Source organism: Lucilia sericata, unplaced genomic scaffold (assembly GCF_015586225.1).
Source record: "Lucilia sericata isolate MDLA Ls3-8-SP2 unplaced genomic scaffold, ASM1558622v1 Contig000420F_arrow, whole genome shotgun sequence".
In the NCBI taxonomy this organism is placed as follows: domain Eukaryota; kingdom Metazoa; phylum Arthropoda; class Insecta; order Diptera; family Calliphoridae; genus Lucilia; species Lucilia sericata.
In genome coordinates this window covers 94,777-107,413 of record NW_023994437.1, presented here as the reverse complement: position 1 = coordinate 107,413, position 12,637 = coordinate 94,777, and the positions used below count along the sequence as shown (strand labels likewise).

Here is a 12,637-nt window from a genome sequence, read left to right as displayed (position 1 = left end):
TCCCACTCTCTTGTTTTCAATGTAATTATTTTTATGGTTAAGGTTGGTTTAATGTTGAAATCCAAAACTAAATTTTTAAATTTATTTGTGTTTTTAACCAAAGACATACAACACGTTTTGTAATTGAAGACGGCGACAAAAACTTGCTGCTTTGAAAAAAAATGATCATGATTTTCAAACATTAAATATTTTTATTTATTACACATAGTTATTTTCTTGTTAGAGAGGTAGCAATATTAAAACTAAAGGCTGTTATTAGTTACGGTCTAATTATTTTATATATAAATAGTAAAAACATATTAAATAAACTCAATTTTAAAAAGACCTACTTTGATGTGTATTGTTACGTTTAATTTACAAAAAAATTCATCAAATCAATTTATTAGGTATAGATAGTGTCGATCTGTTTTATGTTTCCATTTTTTCCATTATTTTTGTTAACAACATCACAAGAAAATATGGTCTGCGTATGCTAATACTATTCTGTTTAACCCCTTAAAGTAATAACCTAATATGGCACATACACATCACTCCGGAGAATTTATAAGTATAAGATAAAGATATATTTTCTTGTGATTCTTAATAACTTTATATTTATAAAATACAAACATTTAACAAATATCGCTTTTTCCTTTTCTCAAATAATAATTCTCTACAACTTTATTCACCTCCCACTAGTTGCATCTGTAGTTTTATTGTGGTTAATAGTGATGTTGCTTTCATTGTTGTCCGTTTGTTGTCAATTAAAACACAATACACAAACCAAACTACAATATCAAAAACTAAACTACTATAAACAATTAATTAAATTTAGTTATTTTATATTTCTATTCAAAGCACAACAAATATTATGTTTTTGTTGTAAAAAAAATAAATAAACTTTCACTTTCGATGATTACAATTAGAAAATATTAAATAAATTTCAGACAAATGTATGTATGTATGTACAGTGATGCAGCACGTATTCGTGCATTAAAATAGACAACAGTGGCGGCTATATGTACATATATGTAACTAAAGCAATAGTTGTATCAATATTAGGGTATTCAAACGATCTATCGATCGGTTAATCGATAAATTTTTCTCGATTAATCGATCGAATAATTAAAATGTTTAAATTTCAAATGGCAAATAACCAAATAATTACTACCAATTAAAAACTTACTGTTTAACAGTAAAATTGAAGTATGTTTCATACAAATTTTAATATACAATAGCGAGCACAAAAATTGCAACGCGGGGTCATATTATCTTTGATTTCGTCTTTCCATGATTTGTTTAGAACAAAAACTTAGAAGAGCACATTACAATAGTTTGTAAAGAATTTAACAAATATTTCTCAATGAGTACAACAATATTTTGTCGGTTTTAATTTAACTTACCCTGCATTTTCGGCTGCAGCAATTGACATGTGGTGATGGGGCTCATCTGTTAGCTGCAGCGTTAGATAAGCCCGTTTAGTTCCTGTTGACTGTTTATTGATAAACACAAACGATAAACTTTTTTAATTTAACACTTTTTACACAAATTATTTCAACTGAAAAGAGAAAAATACATGTTTGTTTTAAAACTTAAATGGAAAGAAGAATATCAAAAAAATAATTTTTTATACAATAATTCTAGGGCCTAATATCTCAACCTACTGCTGGGTAAAATAATGTTTGTATGAGAACTGTCAAAATATCGTTATGATAAAAAATATGTTATATTTTTTAACATCAGTAGACTTTAACGTTTGCTTTATCTTTTAATGATTTTACTTTGACACGAAATACAGTTTCAACAATTCATGGTTACATGTATGTATATTCAAAATTTCAACGAAAAGCCTACTTAAACGACTTTACCCACTAATTGAATATACAACAGATTTGTTTTGTAAGCATACCTATCAAGTGGTGCGTATGAAATATTTAATACGGGAAAATATGCACTTAAAAATAAATTACATTTGGGCAATTTCGTGTCAAGTGCCCAACTCAAAGAATCGATTTGGGTGAATTTTGCATCATAGTTAGTACTATTGGATAGTAGGTAAGACAGCTCACTATCGTTCAAGAACTGCAGGACCAAAGGAGCTGAAAGTTTGTGTCTGGCCTACTATAGAATAGTACTCACCTTGGTGTAAATTTCATCCAAATCGGAAGATATCGATTTTAAAAGTTGGGTCACTTGACACGAAATTGCCCATATCAATTATAATTATATTTTATATATAATTTATTATAAAAAAATCATGTTGAATTTCATCTTAATTCCGAGAAATTTAATAAATTTTTTCTATGGCGAATAGATTTATCTTTATATGTATAACCGTTGTACTGGGGCGGTATTAAAACTAAAGGTTGTTATTAGTATGATGGCTAGGGTCAAAATAGCTTCGATTACGATGAAAGACAGCAGTATAATTCAGGATTAATTTAAACTTAGTTGTGTTGAGTTTTGTAGAGATATTAGTTTATTTAACATAATTAAGAGCTTAAAATTCCTATTCGGAATGTACGGCTTCATGGACCGATATTACACATTTTCAATAGGTTAGAAAAATTAAAACATATAATATTTAATAAAAATTTTAAAAATATGTAAAATTATGCATTTAAACAATATATGCAAAAATATGCAACAACAAATTAATTCAAATAGAAAAATAGTTACAAGTTATTTTGAGTTACTGACCACAAATATACATTTGCAAAGAAATTCCTGCCCTGATAACCATATATCGGATAAACATAAATAATAGAGTCCGACCGAACTCAAAATTTCGTTCGGTACCGAACACCGAACTTCGGTAAATTTGAAAGTTCGGCCGAACCCGAACTTTGTTCGGTTTTTAAAGTTCGGTGAACACGAAATTTTTTTAAATGAAAAATAATACTTTTTATTTTTGGTTTTTAAACGATTTATTGACAATGATATAATTATCTGTAAGAGCACGCTGAGAAAAAACATGGTTTTATGATTGTAGTCTAACATATTTCGTTATTGTAATAATTTTAAAATATCATGGTTAAATACCGTGAAAATATTTCATCATTTGATATTTTGTATTTATCATAATATTGTTATACATGATATTATGATCCAATGTGATCAAAATTTCGTTTTAAATATGTATCGAAAAACATGGTTGTGATAGCAACATATTATGATTGTAGTCTAACATATTTCGTTATTGTAATAATTTTAAAATATCATGATTAAATACCGTGAAAATATTTCATCATTTGATATTTTGTATTTATCATAATATTGTTATACATGATATTATGATCCAATGTGATCAAAATTTCGTTTTAAATATGTATCGAATCAGTAAAATTAGTTTTTAAAAAAATAAAAAATATATATACAATACTTAACACAATTCGCAAATTTCAATTTGCCAATTTATATGAAAGGTTAGTCCATAAAAAAATTTAAGTATAATTTCATAAAAATACTAGTATTTTTAAGCCTGTTACGAACGTTAGTAATTTTCTAAAGCGAACATTATATGGAGGCCATGTCTAAATGTAAACCGATTTTGTCCATTTTGAATACCAATCAAACTGCAACAATAGTTTAGGTCCTATCGTTCTTTCAAGAGACTGACTGACTGGCAGACATGATTTTCAGCATTTTTAAAACATTTTGATGATATAAAAATATGATAAAAAACATTTTATAAAAAGTTCGGCGTTCGGTCAAAATTTCGCCGAACACCGAACATTGACCGAACCTCACTTTTTACCGAACCCGTACCCGAACGTTCGGTCGGACACTAATAAATATGTATATTTGTTTTGTTCCCTAGCAATGTCGAATTTACAATTAACAAAAATGGTTGAGCGAGATAAATGTTTACGCATAAAATGCAGAAAAATCGAAGCCCGTATTAGAGTCGGTAATCATTTTTAACACGTCACATTTTTTGGTGGTGGGTACTGACGAATATAATAATCTTACTTGTTATTATTTCCTTCTTTATTAAAGAATTTTCGTGTTGAAAAAAACAAAAACAAATAAAATAAGTATGTATGTAGTAGTGGTACACACAAGTATTTTCTCTGGTTAAAATATTGAATGTTTTTATGAAGTTTGCTGACTGTTTGGCTGTGTTTTGTGCTTTTATTATTAAATTCTATTACAAAACGTTGGTTTGAAGTATCTAATAAATATAACCAGTTTCTGTGTAAAAGCGAAGTTTCTTTTTTAAATTTTTTAATCACGTTTTTAGTATTTTTTTTTTATAATTTTATTTCCTATGTTATTTCTGTTGATGTTTGTACATATTTATTTATACATTTTCTTTGTAACATTTTAACAGTGAACTCAGGAGTTGCGTAATTTCTAAAGAATGGGTATTTTTATTTCAAGTTTCTTTTCTTGAACATGAAACGTGTTCGTCATATTTAGTTTTGTGTCTAATTAGGATTTTTGAAAACAGATAAGATACCAGAAATGAAATTATAATTAGGATATAGTGTGAATTAAAATAAATTAAGTACCTAGCAAAATCTTAGTAATGACTTGTACTTATTAAACATCAGAGAGTTAAAGTGCCAATGTATACGTAATGAAATGTAGTTAGTTATATTAGCTTTTTAACTAATTACTTTTCAATTTCAAAAAACACAATAAAAACACGTCTGTTATTTGTTTGTGAATAGGTGTCCTATTTTGGGGACCCCTGTGAATAGGAAATTTTGGAAATTATTTAAAAATGTTTAAAATGTTTGACAATTACAAAATTCATGGAAGTCGTTCCACATCTATATATATAAAAATCAATGTATGTTTGTTTATTTGTAAACCACTGAAGCGATCTTCTTGAAAATTTCAGTGTATGTCCCCCTATATCCCTATATAATTACTTTTCAATTTCAAAAAACACAATAAAAAACACGTCTGTTATTTGTTTGTGAATAGGTGTCCTATTTTGGGGACCCCTGTGAATAGGAAATTTTGGAAATTATTTAAAAATGTTTAAAATGTTTGACAATTACAAAATTCATGGAAGTCGTTCCACATCTATATATATAAAAATCAATGTATGTTTGTTTATTTGTTTGTATCTTATAGGAGGCTAAACCACTGATGCGATCTTCTTGAAAATTTCAGTGTATGTTCCCCTATATCTGGAAGGAACTATTGGCTACTTTTTATTTTTAAATTTCAAAAGTCGAATATCTCGGAACATAGAACAACTAGAGTCCTCAAATTTTTTATGGACAATTTTGGCATTCATATGATTATTTGGTGAAAAAATTGGAAGACTAGCAATAGGGGGCGTGGCACCTACATCTATATATATAACAAGTAAGAGTGTTATATACGGCTATGCCGAATCTTATATACCCACCATCACACCTCGTTTGACTCGAATGAAACTTACTTATGTCGAATTTCATCTATATACTCGTATATTTAGGCCATTTATAAGCGTTAAAGTAATTTTCTGAAGGGGACCTTATATAGGGGGGGAGGGGGGTGGTGTAGGGTCAATTATGGACCGATCCTCATAAAATTTTGCATAGTGATTTTGGATCATAAGGAACTTACTTATGTCGAATTTCTTTGCTATATTTGTATTTTTTAAGCAAGATATGGCTGTTAAAGCTGCTTTTTGAGGGGCCACTTGTATGGGGGCGTTCGAAAACGTGGACCGATATTGCCCATTTTCAATACCAAACAAACCTTAGTTATACAAAATATTTATGTTAAATTTCAACCCTCTAGCTCTTTCCATTCGGACTCTATCGTGCTTTCAACAGACAGACAGACGGACGGACAGACATGGCTAGATCGTCCTAGAATTTAATGAGGACCCAGAATATATATACTTTTGTGGGTCTATGACCAATATTTCGATGTGTTATAAACGGAATGACAAAATCAATATACCCCCCATCTTTTTTGATGGTGGGTATAAAAATGAATGTGTGTTTATATGTTTGTTTGGACATTATAGACAGCTAAACGGCTGGACCTGTAATTTTCACAGTGTCTTCCTGTATGTCTAGAATGAACTATAGGCTACTTTTTACTTAAAAATTTCAAGTGGTCGACGTGCCAAACTGCAAGAGTTGGAGTCCTCAAATTTCGTATGGACAATATTTTTGGATAAAATGGGCGGAATGGCTATAGTGGGCGTGTTGTGTTGGTATGTTGGTACCTCCCATATGAAATAAGTAGAAAAAATCGTATGTATGGGAAACTATTAGAGCAAAAATCCTTTGACATCAATGGGTAATAAATTGGTGGACTAGCATATTGGAAACTCCCAATATGAATAAAAAAATTCATATATCTGAGAAACTATTAGAGGTAGAAAATTGTACATGAAAAACTATGACATTTATGTGAACATTTAGAGAAAAAATCGGCATACATTCAATGGGACCTTGGCATCTCCCATATGATTATTATTATATTATTCAAAATTTTTATAGGTTACATTCACATTTAAATTTACGTTTGGAAAAATTGGCGAACTTGCAAATGTAAAAAATGTATATCTGAAAAACTATTATAGTTAGAATCTTCAAAATCGTAAAGTGTTTTTTTTATATACATTGATTTTAGGGTAGCAAAGCACACGGGGTATAGCTAGTAGACTTTACCTTCGAAACCTTTACGAAGTTATAGAATTACTTCCCTCTTTTTATTTCTGTGTGCGCTCTACTGAAGAGAATTTACTTTTAATTATTTGAATAAGTTAACTAAAATAATGTATATTTATACAAATGTTTAATTTATTTACATAAACTTTTTGTCAATAATGAAGATGAAAAACGAACTACGAATACATATAAATTATTGATTCAAAGAATTAAACTTGGTAACGTTGTAATCGTACAGTAAAATAAATATTAAAATTATTTACAAAATTCACTAAGTAATATAAATATATATATATATGTATGTACATTAGGGTAATAACTAAAATTAGGCTCTATCACTACGTGTTAGCCAGTATTGTTCTAATAACGAAAACCCCTTTCTCGGGTCATTTTTGTGCAAAAACCTTCCGCGGCAAATCGATTTTCTAAAAACATTCACAAATAAATTTACATGAATTTTTAATAGTTTAATCTACATGTTTGGGTACTAAAATTGGAAGAGGTATTAACCGAAGCCCCAATTCTTGCTTTTTCACATTATAAATGTCATGGGTCAAACAATGAAAAATTCCTATTCTGTATTAAAAAATTTTTAAATTTTGTTTGAGTAAATATTGAAAACTTTATACTCTTGTGAAATTGTTAGGACCGATTTGAAATTTTCAAAAATTGTATAAACGTTATAACCTTAATGTATTTATGTATTATTATATTTATATTATTATTGTTATATTTTTTTATTTTTTATTCTGTACAATTCAATACTGAAATGAATTTTGTTTATTTTCCATTATATACATACATATGTATAAAACAATATTTTAAATAAGATGAGAGTATGTATGTCAAGTTTTTTCTCTGCTAGACTTTTAAATTTTCAGTTTTAAATATTTGTTGAAAAATTGAGGTCAGTTAAACGATTTAAAAATTAAAAAAGGAAACTTTTTCTTCATGATATATTATTGTACAATTGCTTCCTAGTACCAGAAATAACGAAAATAATACTTTTTCTTCAACAAAATATGTAGCAATTATGGTTTTTAGTTAGTTTTTTTTTTAATTGCACGTATATTTTAATTTCAATTTTAAAACATTGAGCGACACCGCGTATAAATATTATTGTTAAAATTTTGTGTTGGAAACTATATTGAAAATAACAAAATAAAATGAAATATTTTTTAATGAAATTCATTCTAACAATGGTTACGCAAGTTTGCAAGCCGATAAAATAACTGAAAAATTAAAAGAAAGAGAAGTTCAAAACGTTTTTGGAATATTAATTGTATTGCCTCTCAATTATATACTCAAGCGAAAAAGCTTCATACACACTGTACCCGCATTTAACAACTGCAACTAAACAAGGAAGCGCTATCTATTCCAACGTAAAGCTAACACTGTTATCGCTTTAAAACGGTGAATACTAGAAAAAATAAGGGTCTAAGCAACTACAACGAAACACCTACTGGTCCGAAGAGCCATGTTTTTAATTTTGTGAATTTCTGAAACCATTCTGTCTTCATTGGAGTTTAAACAATTGTGAAATGTTAACAACAAACAGTAAAACTTGTTTTGCATATTGATTTTAGCTTTATTTATATGTATTTAATTTATTTGATTCGTTGCGCTTATCACCATAAAAACAATAAAAAAGTACAGACAAAGTTCAAAACAATATAAGTCTAGGCGACTTTAAGTAGCCCTTTTTATACTCTACACCACTATAGTGGGGAGGGTATTATGGGTTTGTGCTAATGTTTGTAACGTGACCAAAAACAGGTCCTAAAACTAACTATAATTATAAGCCATTTTTCATGCGCTATTAGGAGAATCAATTGGCTATTTAGTAAGTATAAGGTAGAAACTTATCTCTTGTCATTTCTCTTTCGAAATTTGTTCTTTCCAGTTAATCACTTTTAGTTTCTAGTTCTATTTTCTTCATGAAAGCCGTAACTCGAGATATTATAACAGAAGAAACTATACATATTTTGTGATGTCATATTTTTTAAATTTTATTTTAAATTTTTTAAAGACTGCCATAGCTACATTTTCTGGTCCGTTAAAGTTATTTATACACTTATGGCAGCCTAGGAAGCCTTTAATGTGATAGCAAATACATTCCAGTGTGTCAAGTGTTACCTTTTAAAGTTCTTGTAGTATGTATTATTTGTTATGATCTTGAAAATAAATCCATAATTAAATCGCATAATATTTTTTGTTTTAAATATAATTTCATTTGGTGTACGTCGAACGTCCATATACAATTGTAGATGTTTATGGCGTGTGGATGAATGGCATAACAACATGTTTATCTGTTTTTATTTAGAATTTTTTTAATTTGCATTTAAATTTTTTTGTTTTTAATTTTTACTGTTTCTATTTATTGTTGTTGTTGATTTTTTATATTTTTTATTTTGTGTTACTGTTTTTTTATAAAATCTTTAAATTTGTTGTTATATGGCATATTTTAAAGAGAATAAAGGAACGAAAATGTTTATTATGTACATTGCAGTAGATCAAACGAAGGGTGTTGAAAATAAAAGTTTCATTTCAAAAAAACATTTAAATCATCCAGATCTCACTTATAAAAACTTTAACATTATTATTAAAAGTAATCATTTGGTCGGCCATTCCTGACTATACATTCTTACTTGTTCAAATTATTATTTCTCCTATTTTTACAAAATCTATAACACTCTATAGTCATATGTCAGATTGCAAATGTATGATTCTAAAAATTTGACTTTTTGTATTTTTAAATTATAATAGGAATAATTTGTATTTAAATCGAATCGTGGGGTTTGCTAAAATGATACTAACAATTCTTTCAACGACCCACAAACATTTTTTATGTGTTTCCGAACATGGCTATAAATAAACAAAGCAACATCGGCAACAGAATTATATTTAAATATATTCAAATGCAATTCGTAAAATGCATAAGTGTGGCTTATATTAATTTTTTTTTTTGGAGAAATTCGACAATTTATTGAATTAAATAAAAAACGTATAGCTTTGTGAATATATTGTTAACATTTATTATTTACATATATACATACATATGTATGTAAATATATTTATGGTGCATTCCACATTCTTTACCATAATTAATTTTATCCGCAATTAATATAAAATATATTAATTTTTCTGCAAATTTTTTAAAACTTTGTAATTTCTAAAATATTCTTAATAACAATATTCCAAAAGTTACTAATTCTTATTTGAAAATGTTTATACGTTGTTTTATAGTTTAAAACGCTATATAGTAAAAATGGGGATCACTTATTTATATTTAGAAGTCAATCAATTTAGTTATTAATGTTATATAAGGAATTTGTATAGAACAAGAGCTTAGTAAACCATTATTAAGTTAATAATGGTTATTTAAATGTGTTTTTATATGGAAAAGGTTGAAGTAAACTATTGTTAACTTTAATAATCGTTTTTGCATATGACAATTAGTGTATAATATAAATTTCACAAACACAACGTTAAGCTATTCGTGTATTCTATGTGGCTCCAACTATTCAAAAATGCCCAAAATCATTTTAGCAACTTACTCATCTACATACATACTCAAACATACATTAAAAGTAATAAAAAATATTTATTAAAGATTAGATTTGATAAAAAAAAATTCTCAATAAATTTCAAAAGAAAAAATTTCACAACATATTTAAATATGTAGTAAAAAGTAACGCATAAACAGTAAAATTAAAAAATTAAATTTATAACTGAATTTTTTTAAGTTTTTAGTTAGGAAATGAAAACAATTTATAGAAATAAATTTGTAAAATGAAAACTGTTAACTTCTTTGGCGATTTTCACCCAGAGCCAAAAACTTCTTTTAAAGAAAACTTAAATTAAAATTTGAAGCCAATGGTAAAAATTTGACTTTTTGTATTTTTAAATTATAATAGGAATAATTTGTATTTAAATCGAATCGTGGGGTTTGCTAAAATGATACTAACAATTCTTTCAACGACCCACAAACATTTTTTATGTGTTTCCGAACATGGCTATAAATAAACAAAGCAACATTGGCAACAGAATTATATTTAAATATATTCAAATGCAATTCGTAAAATGCATAAGTGTGGCTTATATTAATTTTTTTTGGAGAAATTCGACAATTTATTGAATTAAATAAAAAACGTATAGCTTTGTGAATATATTGTTAAAATTTATTATTTACATATATACATACATATGTATGTAAATATATTTATGGTGCATTCCACATTCTTTACCATAATTAATTTTATCTCGCAATTAATATAAAATATATTAATTTTTCTGCAAATTTTTTAAAACTTTGTAATTTCTAAAATATTCTTAATAACAATATTCCAAAAAGTTACTAATTCTTAATTTGAAAATGTTTATACGTTGTTTTATAGTTTTAAAACCGCTATATTAAGTAAACTGGGGATCACTGATATTTATATTTAGAAGTCAATCAATTAGTTATTAATGGTTTAATATAGGAATTTTGTATAGAAAAGATGCTTAGTAAACCATTATTAAGTTAATAATGGTTATTTAAATGTGTTTTTATATGGAAAAGGTTGAAGTAAACTATTGTTAACTTTAATAATCGTTTTTGCATATGACAATTAGTGTATAATATAAATTTCACAAACACAACGTTAAGCTATTCGTGTATTCTATGTGGCTCCAACTATTCAAAAATGCCCAAAATCATTTTAGCAACTTACTCATCTACATACATACTCAAACATACATTAAAAGTAATAAAAAATATTTATTAAAGATTAGATTTGATAAAAAAAAATTCTCAATAAATTTCAAAAGAAAAAATTTCACAACATATTTAAATATGTAGTAAAAAGTAACGCATAAACAGTAAAATTAAAAAATTAAATTTATAACTGAATTTTTTTAAGTTTTTAGTTAGGAAATGAAAACAATTTATAGAAATAAATTTGTAAAATGAAAACTGTTAACTTCTTTGGCGATTTTCACCCAGAGCCAAAAACTTCTTTTAAAGAAAACTTAAATTAAAATTTGAAGCCAATGGTAAGTTTAAAAGCTTTTTATTCAATTCCAATTATGCATTAGCATAATTGTTTATTTATTTTCAAACTAGTATGGAAAGCAGTCATGTCTACAAAAACCATTGAATCGAAACCTTTTTATTTTTAAAAAGTTATGTACACATAAACAAAACTATACTCTCCTAAAACGCCTAAAAACAACATCTATCGATGATGTATGTATATTAGTATATCTTCAACTTTTGTTGGTGGAGAAAATCAATGATCATCTTCATAATATTTGAACGAATCGATTGACGGTATTTTGTTATTATAATTTCTAATATCCAAGGTTTTTAGAGGACATTGTCTGATTTATTTTAACCCACTTTAAGGTCACAAATACAAGAAATCACACGTAGGAAATAAAAAATCTAAATAAATTGCCATTCATTTAAAAAACTACTATTTTGGTTTGTGTATTGTTTTATTTAAAAATATATCGTCACCTGAAATGCAAAATAACATATCATCAAAAAAACGAAAATTGAGTTTTTCATTTATTAAATAAAACTAGAAGTCTCCACAAATTTTCAAAATAACTTATCATAAAGAATTTTTTAATGTTTTTTTTTTAGCATCAACCCTATCGTCACTTAATCAATTTAAAAAACTACGTTTTAGTAGTAAAATTCGAAAAAAGTGTCAAATCAAGGCAAGGATTTTCATGCACTAAAAAAATTAAAAATATGTTATAAACATGTGGAAAATATGCACCAAAAAAATATTTCCATGTGAAATTTATTTATTGACACTAAAACTAAATTTTTATAGATGTTTAGAACTTAAGTTTTTGACAACAAATATATAGGATCTTGATGACAGAGGTACCGCTTAATGTACTCTAATAACAATTTAACAGAATCACAATCTCGTGTCAAGTGACCCAACTCAAAAAATCGATTTTAGCCGTCAAGTACTAGCGGAGTTAGAGGGGATCAAAGTTGGACATTTTGGTCATATAGGGTTGTTTTC

At 26.9% G+C, this 12,637-nt stretch overlaps 1 protein-coding gene across 3 annotated transcripts in view; it reads right to left on the bottom strand.

The window, feature by feature from the left end:
- Nucleotides 1–12,637, bottom strand: part of LOC119604719 (serine-rich adhesin for platelets) — a 75,586-nt gene that overhangs the window by 34,741 nt on the left and 28,208 nt on the right. For all 3 annotated transcript variants that reach the window (XM_037957514.1, XM_037957515.1, XM_037957513.1), the window contains exon 2: nt 1,383–1,537. In XM_037957514.1, the coding sequence (XP_037813442.1) occupies nt 1,383–1,411 (29 nt within the window). In that variant the 5' untranslated portion in view covers nt 1,412–1,537. The remainder of the gene's footprint in view (nt 1–1,382; nt 1,538–12,637) is intronic.